The 14,473-nt window shown below is 38.4% G+C and overlaps 1 protein-coding gene across 2 annotated transcripts in view; it reads right to left on the bottom strand.

Moving 5' to 3' along the window:
* Nucleotides 1-14,473, bottom strand: part of LOC143486733 (uncharacterized) — a 99,451-nt gene that overhangs the window by 35,840 nt on the left and 49,138 nt on the right. Inside the window, exon 8 of one of the 2 annotated variants that reach the window (XM_076986123.1) lies at nt 6,127-6,297. The exons of the other annotated variant lie outside the window; for it this stretch is intronic. Within the exon in view, the coding sequence (XP_076842238.1) occupies nt 6,127-6,297 (171 nt within the window). The remainder of the gene's footprint in view (nt 1-6,126; nt 6,298-14,473) is intronic. 2 annotated transcript variants of the gene reach the window in all.

The following is a 14,473-nucleotide window of genomic DNA, read 5'->3' as shown; positions in this document are numbered from 1 at the left end:
AAAGTATGTATTATGGCTGAGCTTTTATTATTGATTTTTTAACAAATGTTGTTTGTTAATTTATGTAAGTACACCATTCTTTTATCTGCTGAAATAAAAGGTAACTGTAAAATGTTCATGTAAGCTGGAATTTAAAGACCAAAATAACCACAAAAATATTTATGTTTACAGAAATATTGGTAGTTTTAACAGAAACTTAAGATGTTAATACATCCCAAACACCGTAAATTAATAGGAAAGAGTAGCATATTTATTGGACCACTGGATGTTAAATTAAACACAACTTTTGAAACTACAAAACTTTTGGTTTATCTTAACATGATATTGTTTTTTATTATGGTATATAGTTGTTGTCTGTGAATATTATCACATGAAATGAAAGCATAGATCTTTGAACACACTAACCATAGACTTTTATGTAGGGTTAAAAATATATAATTTTACATTATTTTTGTCTATTTAAAAAGCAAAACCCAATGATTTTAATGTTGAAATCTCATTGTACATTGTAAGAGTTTTTGGGTTGATCAACATTTAACAGTTATCCACTGTAAGTTTATAGGATATGAACATATATTCACAGATTACCTCTGTTGACACATTTTAATAAGATTTAAATGACAGTAAATTGAGTTAATTTGAATATATATTTGTTATTTTACTTTTTACCATACTTTGACAAGTTCATTTGTAGATTGTTTAAATAATGCCATGAAGTAACCTAATTATGCTGTTATTTTAACATTCTAGCTGTTTTCTTACAACGAAAATCTGTAATTTTACTTGAATTTGGCTGTGAAATTACAAAGAATAAATACATATCTGTAATTTTACAGTAATTCATTGTTGAATTATGTGTGGTATTTTACTGTAATTTTACGGTAACTGTTTGGCAACTTTTGCCGGACATGTTACCGTTTTTTTACGTCTTTTTTTTTTTTTACAGTGTAAGCAACAAAATGTAAGTATTTAAATAAAAGCATTTGACATTTCCAGCTTAGAATAATTCATTTTAAACATGGGTAATTGTTAAATTACTTAGGAAACAGCAGCTACATGCTCAAGACGTGGCTGATGACCCTTTGTAATCCACAGACTGACCGGGATCAGAGACACAATTCTCTCCATTCTCCACCCGGTCAGTCGTGGAGAGGGCGATTGGGCAGCTGGAAAGCCGGTGGCGCTGGCAGGACAAGACCGGGGGATGCTCGTGTATCAGCCAGAGACGGTGTGTTGTATTGTGAGGGCACGTGAGGTCCTGCACAATGTTGCGCACAAGTATGCCGTGCCATTGTTAGAGGTGGTGGAGCAACCAGTGGATCCAGAGCCAGGACAAATTAATGCGCAGCACAAATTTTAACCAATTCTTTTATTGAGTCGCTGAAGCTAGTGAGCGCATCACTGATATTTTTAGGTGCATTATATTATTCTGCCAGTGTGTATATTATTCTGACCCCACAACATTTAAAGCTTCACACACGCTGTCCCACTCAGACCTTTTGCGCTTTGCCGTAATGCCACAACGTGCCAAACAAACATTTTTTCCGCACCTCTACCTCATTCAGGAGCATCTCTACTTTCACATTCTGTGAAGTTCCTCCTTTTTCCCCATTTAGACATGGTTTGTGATAGATCAGAGAGCAAACTTCTCTGGTACAGGGCAAATTTAAATGAATTTGCATATATATAGGGGGGCGTGTCACTGTGTACGCTCAATTCCACGTTTATTGGGATATACAAAAGAAATGTGCGTGGATTCCCACGTATGGACGTTTTGATACATCCAGATTTTTTTATGCGTACACCATTTTCTGGATTTGTACGTATGCCAATTTTTAGTAAGAAATCCACGCAAGTCTTTGTACATGAGGCCCCAGTTCCCTACCGCCAGGCCATGACAAATCAAGTCTAAAATAACAAGAAATGTGCATAAGCAGGATAAATGCAATTTTACTGTAAGGATAATACAAATGAGTGAAAAAACTGTACATTGCAACATTCTTTCTCTATCTACAGAGAAAGCTAACCAAGACAAGCGAGTGGACAGAGCAATTGGAGTCTGTAAAAAGGTAGTGGCTGCCTTCTCCTTCTCTTGGAAGAAAAAGTGGGACCTTGCAGCTGCCCGGGAGGAGTTTAACTCCAAACCACAAGCTCATGAGTGAGACACCAACACTATGGGGCTCCCGTCAAAAAATGGTGAAATGGGTTCTGGAGCAGAAAAGAGCCATCACAGAGGTCCTCTCAAAGGACAAGAAGACCAGGATGCTGGTTTCCACCTGGCAAGATGTGGACATTTTAGAGTCTATAGATGCAGCTCTGAGCCCACTGCTTGAATTCACTGATGCCTTGTCTGGTGAGTCCTATGTCAGTGTGTCATTCATCTCTTTAACACCTCCATCTTGAAGGAAGCAGAGGATGACACGGAGCTCACCCGGACCATAGAGACAACAGTGATGGGATATCTCAACGAAAAGTATGATGATGCAGCAATGGATGATCTACTTAACATGGCTTGCTTCAGAATACTCAGGAGAAGATTGCACACATCAAAGACAGAGCCGTGTTGGAGATGCTGACAGCAGAGAGAGTTGTTGTAGTACAGCTCTATGGGAGTACTGTCAGCAGTGCCACCAGCCAAGAAAGCAAAGAGGACTCTGGCTAACTTTTTTCAAAGAGTCCCACCGCTACCAGTACAACAGGCCTGAGTGCACAGCAGGCAGTTGAGAGGGAGCTCGACAACTACCTTCTGTCTCCAGATGTTGACAAGGACTCAGATCCTCTGGATTGGTGGAAAGTCTATCAAAAGAATATCCCCAGAGTAAGCAAACTGGCAAAACAGTACTTGTGCATTCAGGCCACAAGCTCCCCCTCTGAGAGGGTTTTAGCACAGGTAGCAACATAGTCACGTGTAAAAGGGCAGCTTTAAAGCCAGATAATGTAGACCAGCTTGTATTTTTTGCCAGAAACCTCTAGGAGCCTCATAGGTTGTTATCAACCCTCAGATATGTCCCTCCCCAAGCAACCTGTTTTTGTTGTTGCTAACTTTTTTTCTGTATTCTGCAACACTTTTGAACACTTTTCATATTCCCTATCTTGGCTGAAGCACTTTTGTTTTATCATGTGTACACAAGAATATGATATTCAGCCTGTGTTGCGCAAGGTTATAATAGTTTTGGATTTTTCATTATAGTTTTTAATTTTTATTTCATTGTGACTTTTTTTTCCTAATTCAGTTAGTTTTAATTCATTTTTAGAGCATGTTTGTTAGTTTTTATTAGTTTTACTAATTTTTTTAAAGCTTAGTTTTAGTTTTCATTTGTTCTAGTATTGGTTTTTTTATACTTTGAGTTATTTGTCAGGTGCAGGATTCAAAAAGTTAAAAGAAAATATTGTGTAATAAACTCATCAAAAGATACCATTTTAAAAAATACATTCAATTACTGTTGAACAACCAACAGTCCACAAGATAGAAGCCTTAAGTGCAATACTGCTGCTGAAAATTGCCAGACTAAGACAGACACAAACATAGGAGCGTAACCCTATTTTGGTTTGTGTGAAAAGCCAAAAGTTTTGAAAGGCAATCGAGTCACACAGTTGTGTGGACGTCCAGTCTCAACACATTAACTAGTGCATCCACCCGCTTGCGGTTTTTCTGCATATTAACTAACCAGCAACTATTTGATCACTGGTGAAAACGGTCCATTATGGTTCACCTTCCTGGTGCTACCTAGCCGGGATGTTGCTTCTCTTTCGGCGGAGCTACACTGAGGCTAGTTTGTCAAGGTACTGGCAGTTAGCCCTCTTGTGTGAGCTTTGAGATTCGTGGGGTTTTTTCTCTTTGAGAACTACTCCATATATTTTATCACCTGTTTCCACTACAAGACATGTAGTCTTTCTCGTAGTCATATCAGTTTTCGTTTTTTCGTTCGTTTCCGTTAACGATTATAACCTTGCTGTGTTGTAGTTTGATGATATTAATGTTGACAAAGCCGATGTAAAAACTCCAGATGAGGATCAATGGAACTCAGAATCTCAGAAGTCTTTGCTCCAAACCCCAGAAGTTCTTGCTCCAGGAAAGGGGTGGGACTTGGAGTTTAAAAGACCAGAGTAGGCCATTTTTATTGTGTACACCAAGCATGTAAGAAGGCAGGAGGTTTGTTCTCATTCCGGATGCGTTATGTAAGTTTGTATTATGTTTCTTGATCAGTGTTGCGAATAACGCAGTTAAAAATAACTGCATTAGGTAACGGCGTCATTTTGTCAGTAACGGGATAATATAATTAATTACTTTTCCTGTCGTTACAACGCCGTTGACGTTACTGGTCATTAAAAGCAGTGCGTTACTATATATTATAGTATATATTGATATACTAACAGTAATCCAAGCGGACCGCTGTCCAGGCTAGTGAGGAGTAACAGATCTCGATAGGTCACAGTTCACCTGTTTAACATAAGTCAGTAAGCGATTGGCTAAGGCAGCATTATGGTAGCCAATCAGAGCCAGTGTTTTTACACGCGCGCCGACGCACACCAGTGACACGGAGAGACACGCGACACAAACGGAGAAGAGGCTGAAATGGCGAGTCAGGAGCAAGCCGTAGAAAAATTTGCATTTTCAAGGTGGCGATATAAACATTATTTAAGAAAATACTTGAAGTTCCTGAATGTCTACCAGACTGGGTATTTGATTTATTTAATAAAGGATAGAGGTTTTATTGTTAAGTTTACTTCTGTTGTGAACAAACCAGTTGTCTCAGGTTGAGAGAATTGAATTTAATTTGATAGATGTAAATGCACTTTATATAGTGTAACTGTTTACTTTTGCTTTTTTTGTTTTTTTTTTTTTTTACAAAGATTTGGGATTTTAAAGGATTTTATCCTGTACTGGTCTGTGGATGTGCAATAAATATCAAAAGTTAAACACCTTTCTGATCTACTCATTTCAACTGACTGTGAAAACTGCTTTTTCAAAAAAAAATTCTTATTCATCGGCATAACTTTTTTTCACTGTAACGCAAAGTTACTTTCCCTGGTAACGAGTTACTTTTATTATAGAGTAATTCAGTTACTAACTCAGTTACTTTTTTGAACAAGTAGTGAGTAACTATAACTACTTTTTTAAAGTAACGTTCCCAACACTGTTCTTGATTGTTTTCTAAGTATTTAGTGTTTAATTAGATTGGCTGTGGTTGTATTAATTTCTTGTTTTTTATTTGATTGCTATAGAAAAACCATTCTTTGACATTACCTTCATCCACCATCAAATATCCACTATACATTTACCATCAGACAAATGCCTTGTATTTATGGTGCATAGCACCATAAATGGCACCATTGGAATGCTCACATTGTGCATCATCTGAACTAACTGTTGTGAGCTGGACTACTGATGCCACCCTGAATTACTTGTGTGGACATGTGGCTTCTAATAAAGAAGATGGCGATGGCAACCTGTTCATTTTACTTTATGTTCTGATGGACATACCATCACGAAAGCATGACACTTTACATTCAATGTAACATCTACAATGAAATTTTATAGCAGACGAGTTTGTTTATTTGAGGTCGTGCTTCATGTTCATATATGAATGCAGAATACAAATAAAAGGTTGAGCGATAATAAAACAGACGAGATAGTTGATAAAGGGGAAAGACTCATTCTGTGGTGTGGACGTGGTTCGCCTATCGAAGATATTAATATTGACAAAGCCAACAAGTTTTTTATTTGATAATGATGTCATGCTTCATGTTCATATATGAATGCTGAATACAAATAAAAGGTTGACAATTTATTTGTACTGTTTTTATTTCTAAAGTAAATAGTTTTATAGGAGGAGTTTTCATATACTTGACATTCATCTTTCAGACATTTGTAGGTACAGACATCTGTTGTGGGCATTCTTGGCAGTTTTTTTTGTTCATATCGATATCGGAATTATATCGTACTGACCGAAATTAATAAATATATTGTAATATCAATTTTGCCCATATCGCCCAGCCCTACACATACAAACATGTATACACAAACACACACAACTACGCACACAAACACATGCAGGCAAGCAAACACAAATGCACTCTCACACTCATGCATCACCCTATATAGTGTAAAAATGATGACCACACCTCAGTTTCTCCAGTTTACAGTCTGAACTCTCCAGTCCAGAACAGAGTTTCTTCACTCCTGAATTCCGCAGTATATTCTGACTCAGGTCCAGCTCTCTTAGACGGGAGTTTGATCTGAGAACTGAGGCCAGAACGTCACAGCTTTTCTCTGTGAGATTACAGTAACTCAACCTGAAAGATTAATGATGATAAATCAGAACACTGTCATCTTATACACACATGCACATACAACACCAACATACAACACATGTACAACCCTGACAAAAACACATATAACATCCCATACACATACAACACCATCATACAGGACATACAACACACATACAACACAATCATACAACACATACACAACCCTGACCTACACACATAAAACACATTTACTTCATTTGGTGCCAGTTTTTTTTCCACATAACACAAATTAACTAACATATATTGTACATAAGGAGTGTGTGTGTGTGTAAAAGGAAAACACTATAAATACTCCACTGCCTTTACCATCAAAACTGTGTATGTTTGATATTAATGAGACTGAATTAATCAGACGATTTATCAATATTTCAAGGGGAAGAACAGGAAGAGAGTTCAGAGTTCTTCCTGCTCTACACCTTCTCCGCCTGTAATTCACCAAATCAATAACGCAGGATCCTGTGTCTCTGAGCTGTGATGTTCAGGATCTGACTTTGCACTTCTTCACTTTATACAATCTGGTTTATAAGATCTGCTTACAGACTCCATGTACTTATCCATTTAAACAGGCTGTGTGTGTGAGTGTGTGTGTGTGTGTGTGTGAACTTTCTGGTTTCACTCCCTGTTCTTAACAATTTAATCAGCCTATAATATTTTCAAACTCATATTATTGTTAAAATCTAAACGTTTACTGTTAGCACATACCTGCCTTAATGTACTTGACACTACTGGATTTACATTTACCGTATTTTCCGGACTATAAGCCGCTACTTTTTTCCCCACGAATTGAACCATGCGGCTTATACTGAGGTACGGCTTTTCTATAGATTTTTCTTCACCCGTCAGGGGGCAGAGCAGAAAGTGAATCAGGTGGTAGGTTAAAGAAAGATGTAAATCAAAGAAGAAAGTGCTCAATTTCATTTAGCACATGCAAGCAGCAGGCACGATGGAGAAATTTTTTCAAACCAACATGTGTTGTGCCAAATTCCAAGTCCCCTCGTTTGCACACGCATAAAGACACTACAGATGATATTCGGGAGTTACAGTGACTTGAAATTTGAAATTTTTATTATTTTTAAACAAGAACAAAAAACAAGACAGAACTGGGCTGGTGCACCACACCCCCCCTCCCTCTTCTCTCCCAGGGCATAACACAATATACTTCAATAGCTCAAACACTACCCAATCAAAATATTAAAAATAGGGGTGGGCATAGATACATTTTTTTCATCTGGATTAATCTCACTGAAATTTTGAAATTAATCTAGATTAATCTTGATTAATCTATATTAAAATGGCTTATATGCGTGCTACCCAAGTAATGACTAAAAGTCAGTTTTTGAGATAGAGTTTCTTAATACAGAGGGTGCATTAGACCAGGGGCTCATCTCCTGTTTCCAAAATGCATCAATGACTGCTTGAGAAAGCTGTTCTACTTTGATACTTGAAGAAAAAAAACATGCTCAATAAAATGTAGGCTACTCGTGTTCAACAGTTTATTCAGTTAAACATGAATTTGTAAGCCTACATACTGTACATTAAAAGGGGTTGATAACATATTTATTCAGCTAAACATGATATTTGAAATGTAAGCCAACATTTAGTACATTTAACCTCACGGACATAATTTGGGGGGGGACTTTTTCAAAAGCCGGTTTTGGTCCTCTGCAGTTTTAACGGTTAAAAAGAAATATTTAAATAGCGATGAATCTAGCGCTAGGACCATGCAGAAAACGACCGCTCCGAGCTCTCCTCCGGTAACACTTTACGTTCCTAAAAATGAATTTTCCATGAAGCAAACCTGGCGACTTCGTGGCTGCATCCATGTAAACACACGTATGATTTGTAATTCACAGGTTTGAAAACTCGTTCTCGCCCCTACTGTGCAATTTGGTTAGGAATACAGCTGAGCTAAACTATCAAGTTGAAAGTCATCATAGTTTGCTTACCCATTTTGACCCAGTTCCCAACCCAACTTTAAGAATAGATTAACGGCGATAATTTTTATATCGCCCGATAAGAGAATCAAATTAACGAACGCCGTTAACGGCCCACCACTAATTAAAAACAAAAACAAAAAATAAATACACAAATAAAAAAATAAGTAAATCCAAAGTGCAAAATGGAATTGCCTTTAATTGTCCAGTGGTCTCAGTCTCCCTAAAGAATTCCAGAAACTCTTCCAATCTGAGTCTCTGGTTCCATTCAGTTTTCCAAGCCTTGTCTCATAAGAGGCCGTATCCGCCATTAGCCTAATCCACTCATTCAATTCAGGGCTCTTTGTGGTTTTCCAGTGCCTCAAAATTATCCTAGATGCCGTTACAAGTCCCACCGAAATCACTGAGAAGGTTCTCCTTGGAACGTCCGACATTTGGGATCTGTCTCCCAACAAGCACAGTTCTGGAGTCTGGGGGACCTCTGTGCCAGACCATCTGTCCAGAACCTCCAAGACCTTAGTCCAGAAGGGTGAAATCAAGGGACACTCCCAAAAACAGTGTAAATATGTTCCAGTCTTTTTTACATTTCCAACACAGGTTATTTGGCATCAGTTTCATTGTGTACAGTCTTGTGGGAGTATAATAATATCTGTGTAGTATTTTATACTGTATAAATTTACTTCTAGCCTCCTTCACATATTTACCATTATCGGCCAAAACTTCCAACCATTTTTCTTTAATGTATTCAATTCCCAGATCCCTCTGCCACGTAAGTTTGATATTTGATGACTCCCCACTCAGATTATTATTTAACAATTTATAGAACTAGGAAGCTGTATGATGATCACTTGGCAACTTGGTGTATTCTGCAATTATGTTTTCTTCTGTATTTTTGAATTTTGAAGTCACACAGTGTCTCATCAGTAAATATTTCCAGAAGTTTGCTTTATCTTCCAACCCAAAAGTAGTTTTTATTTCCTCATAAGACATGAAGTGACCATATATAAATCGTCTATAGTACTAATACCACCGGAGTGCCATTGTATCCAAAACACTGGTGCTTTACCAATACATATAGCAGAATTATGTATTATGTATTTCTCTACCTGATGAGAGATCCCAAACAGCTTATGTACCTTTGACCAAACTTCACATGAATGAATAAGAACTGGGTTTGTTGTGTTAAGTTTTTTGAGATAATTTGGCTTTAAACAGTGAGCAAATATCTGGTTCAATGTTTCGCCACTCCAGTCTCAATGTTTAAAACTCGATTAAAGACTCATCTGTTTAGTTTGGCCTTTGATTAATCTGTTACATATTTACTACATCTCGTATCTTTTCTCCGAGGTTCACCTGGAGAGTAACATTGCAGTCGGAGCCTACAATACCAGCATCGCTGCTCCGACACGGAATGAAAGCCTGGCGTTCATCAACAGACATTTACAGTGACAATATCATAACCCAAAACTTTCATTTTTACCTTTACTTAGTCTGATTGTGTGATTTGTGTGTGACTTGTGTATTTGTCTGTATTTTGTGTAATCTGTGTGTTAACGGGCCGCCCAATGGAGGATGGGTTCCCTTTTGAATCTTGGTTCTCCCGAGGTTTCTTTCTATTCCCCACCATCATAGGGAGTTTTTCCTCGCCACTGTCGCCTTTGGCTTGCTCATTAGGGTTCTGGACCCATAGTATTGTTAACCTTTTAAATCCTGTAAAGCGCTTTGTGACAACATGTGTTGTGAAAAGCGCTATACAAATAAACTTTGATTGATTGATTGATTGACTGTCCATTTTCCCCGTTCTCCCAATACCTGGCTAATTTAGCCATTTTAAATGATAAATAATAAAATTTTGAATTTGGAAGTCCCATACCACCCCTTTCTCTAGGAGCATATAATTGATCTAATTTTATCCTTGGTTTCTTATCCCCCCATAAAAATTGTTTAATCAGGTTTTCATACCTTGAGATTGTAATTGGCAACATCATAATCATGTAATTAAACTGGGGGGTAGTGATCATTTTAATGACATTAATTTTACTCCATAGTGTTAGTCTAATCTTTTCCCACTTTTCAAAATTTGTTTTAACTGTTGACAACAATGAGTCGAAATTTAATGTTAATACTTATAAAAACCCTGGTGCTGGCCTACAAAGCAAAGAATGGTCCAGCTCCTCCTTACTTGATGGCCATGGTAAAACCCAGATGCATACCTAGAGCCCTCTGCGCCTCAAGTATGTCTCATCTTGACCCTCCATCATCCAGGACACATGGGAGACAAGCATCCAGACTTTTCTCTGTCCTGGCTCCAAGGTGGTGGAATGAACTTCCCTTGTGTGTCTGAACATCGGAGTCACTTGCTGTCTTCAGACGCAGACTGAAGACCCACCTCTTTCAAGTGCACTTTGCATAATTATGCTTCGTCTATTGTGCTTTAACGTCTCTTTCCTCAGGTGGTTGTTACAGGCATTGCTTACTGTCTTTTTCTCAGGTATTGTGCATAATTGGGTTATAGGAATTGTTTACTGTCTTTTTCCTCAGGTGATGTGTATATTCAGGTATAATTGTTAGGTATCATTTGACTTTCGTCTAGTGGTTTTTCCAGCTTAGAGTACCTTGTGTTCAGGACTATCTATTCTACCTTGGAGATTCCAAGCAACTACGTAGCACTTTTGTAAGTCGCTCTGGATAAGAGCGTCTGCTAAATGCCATAAATGTAAATGTACTTCCTCCGCTACTCTGCAAAGTTTAATCCCTAGATATTTCATGCCCTTAGGTGTCCATTTAAAATTAAAATGTTGTACCATATGTGACTAACATGAGGCAGACAGTGGCATGGCTTCAGATTTGGTCCAGTTTATTGTGTAACCCGAAATTTTTGAATGGGTCTGTATGATGTTCATCAGATGTGGCAGATTTTCATATGGATGAGTAATAAATGCTAAAATGTCATCTGCATAAAGGAGTAGTTTGTGTTCTTGTTTTCCTAAAAGTATTCCTTTAATCCCCCTCATCTGCCCTGATACTGACTGCCAGTCTCTATAAAATATTGAATAGCAGGGGGCTGAGGGAACATCCCTGACGGGGCCCACGTGTTAAATCAAAGAAAGACGATATGATGCCATTCGTTATGACTGCTGCTTTTGGTTCCTTGTACAATATTTTAACCCATTTAGTAAAAAGTGGTTTGAACCCAAAATTTAAAAGAGCCGAGAAAAGAAAACCCCACTCAACTTTATCAAAGGCTTTTTCTGCGTCCAAGGAGATCGCAGCCACCGGCTCATCTCTTGATTGACTCACCCACATTAAGTGTAAGAGTTTTCTAATATTATCTGAAGAACGATTTTTCATAAAACCTGTTTGGTTCTGATGTATGATACTGGGGAGGACTCTTTGTAAACGCATAGCTAGTACTTTAGTGAGTATCTTACAATTCACATTTAATAAGCTAATTGGCCTGTAATTTGAAGGTTCTGTGTTATCCCTGTCCTTCTTTGGAATTAATGATATCAATGCTTCATTAAAGGTAGGAGGGAGCTGTCCTCTCACAAAAGTCTCCTGATATACTTTTAGCAAGACTGGTGTAAGAATATCTAAATACTCTTATAATATTCAGATGGAAAACCATCAGATCCAGGGGATTTCCCTGCCTTCATTTTTGTAATTGCTTTTCTAATTTCTCCCTCTGTAATCGGCGCCTCCAACACCTGCTTGTTCCTGAGACAACCTGGGTAGTTCATGTCTGGAAAAGAAAGAATCAATTTCTTTCATCAGACACTGTGGATGTATATAGAGTTTCATAGTATTGTTTAAACACATTATTTATGTCTTTTGCTGACGTCAGAGTATTACCCTGTTTCACCACCGGGATAACATTCAGGAGATCTCCTGTATAGATAAGTTATTTTCTTTTAGTTTAATTTTTTTCCAATTTTTGAATTTTACTTAGTGTCCTTTTTCTTTTTGGATGCATATGCTATAAGTTTACCCCTTATAAAGGCTTTAGAAGCCTCCCAAACTGTTTGAATGAGTTCTGTACTACCAATGTTTATTTGAAAAAACTCCTTTAGATCCCTCCCCAACTGTTCTTTAAAGGATTTATCCTGTAAAAGTGACACACTCATTCTCCATCTCAAATTTCTTGTGTAGTCCGGTCCTAGTTTTTTTTTTAAAGTTCAGTAGCTGCATGGTCAGTCAGCACAATAGTTTTTATATCACAATCACATTATTTATCAGGGGTTTTAAAACTAAGAACAAATTCTGGAGTAAGATTTATGGCAATGAGAGTAGAATGTATATTCCCTCAGAGGGGTTGGCTAGTCTCCAAACATCAATCAGTCCCACATCTTCTTTCAACATGTGAATTGCATCTCGTCCCTTAGATTTAATTGGACCTCTAGATGTGCTCCTTTTAAGAATAGGATCCATTACCTCATTAAAGTCCCCTGTTAGTATTACTTATCCTGTCATATCTCCCAACACTTTATTTATATTATGAAAAAAATGAAGGTCCTCCTTGTTTGGCGCATATATGTTGCAAAGAATAATCTTTACTCCCTCTATTATTGCCTGGACACAAATCATTCGCCCTTCTGTATCTGACTTGTTTCAATAATGAAAACTGAACCTTTTTCCTTACCAAAATAATTACTCCATTATGAGCACTTGACTTAGAGCTGTGAAAAACATGACCAACCCAACCCACTTTAAATCTCAACTCCTCTCCCTCATTTAAGTGGGTTTCCTGAAGGAATGATATATCTGCTTGGTTCGTCTTTAAATAATGTAGTATTTTGTGTCTTTTGGTTGGATTTCCACACCAATTAATATTCCACGAAATAAATTTTATAGATTTCCCAGTCATTTCAAGTTTTCAAACAATACAGTTTAAACCTACAAGCATACATCATGAACAGATATGTGTATTGCCCTGTCCTTAAACCCAACAAAACCCCCTTCTGTGAATGCATCCAGCGTAGAAAAACAAGAATTCCCACCATGTATAAAAACAAAAGGATGTTATCTGAACCTACCCTGTTTCTGCTGCCCTGTTTCGTGTCCGCGGTACTGCTCCTCTCCTCTTCTTGACAACAGGCAGGTGGACCCCCCCTCCCGGTCGTCCACTTTTGACACAACGTCCCTTGAGGGCTTCTGTTGCCTTTTTATTCAGTTATGTCGACATTACTCTTCTCCTCCTCGTCAAAGAATCTCTCCGCCGCTTTCGCCGAGCCGAAACTCAGGTTTCTCCTCTTCCACTTCACCCTCAGCGTCGCTGGGAACACCAGAGTGTATTTAGCATTTTGCTGATGTAACCTTCTCTTAATTCCCGCGAACTCCTTCCGCTTCTCCGCAAGTTCTTTCGTCATGTCTGGGAACACCAACAACCGGCATCCTCGCCATTCGAAGCCCTGCTTTTTCTTTGCCGTGTCAATAATCTTGTCCCTCGCCGATTGCCTCAAAAAACTAACAAGCACTGGTCTTGGCGGTTTTCCCGGGTCCGGTAACGAAGGGAACACTCGGTGGGCCCGCTCAATCTCATACTCATCGCTCTCCGACATCCCAAGGCCTTCCACAAACATTCCCCGAACCAAATCAAGCAATGTTCCTTCTGCACCAACAGTCTCCTTCAGGCCAATCACTCTCACATTATTTCTCCTGCTATGACTTTCCAGGGCTTGAACGCGGCTCCATAAGTTGTCCATCTTCTTGCCTCTCTTGACATCTTTAGCTTCTCATTTTCGTCCTCCAGACGCGACACACGAGTCTCTGCTTCCGTGATTCCTTCTCCCATATTAGCCACAGTTTCTTTAAGGTCCGACACATTTTGCTTTATTGCAGCCACATCCGTCACCACTCCTTTCAACATTTCGCTTATTTTACTGATTTCGGTCAGTACACTCATTGGCTCATGTCGAGGCGGCGTATTTTCCCTCTCCTCTCGGCTTCCGCGGCTTATTTCTTCGTAGCAGCTATAATGAAACCAGTCTCTCTGAGGGGCTTCTTCAAAATTAATTCACAGTCCTGCCGCCTTTATTCTCAGAAGGAGTATAGCATTGAACAAAAGTGCTCTACGAACCTTACTTTATTGAAGATAGACACCGTGTTTAGGAGCTCCGTCAACCTGCTGCATCCCCGGAAGTTGACAGAAATTTTTGATTTAGTTTTAGTCTTAGTCTTTTGACTAAAATGTCATGTAGCTTTAGTCATTGTAGTTGTTTTTAAAC

The sequence above is a fragment of the Brachyhypopomus gauderio genome, unplaced genomic scaffold (genome assembly GCF_052324685.1).
Source record: "Brachyhypopomus gauderio isolate BG-103 unplaced genomic scaffold, BGAUD_0.2 sc45, whole genome shotgun sequence".
In the NCBI taxonomy this organism is placed as follows: Eukaryota; Metazoa; Chordata; class Actinopteri; order Gymnotiformes; family Hypopomidae; genus Brachyhypopomus; species Brachyhypopomus gauderio.
The sequence above is the reverse complement of the archived record's forward strand: the minus strand, read 5'-3'. Positions and strand labels throughout refer to the sequence as shown.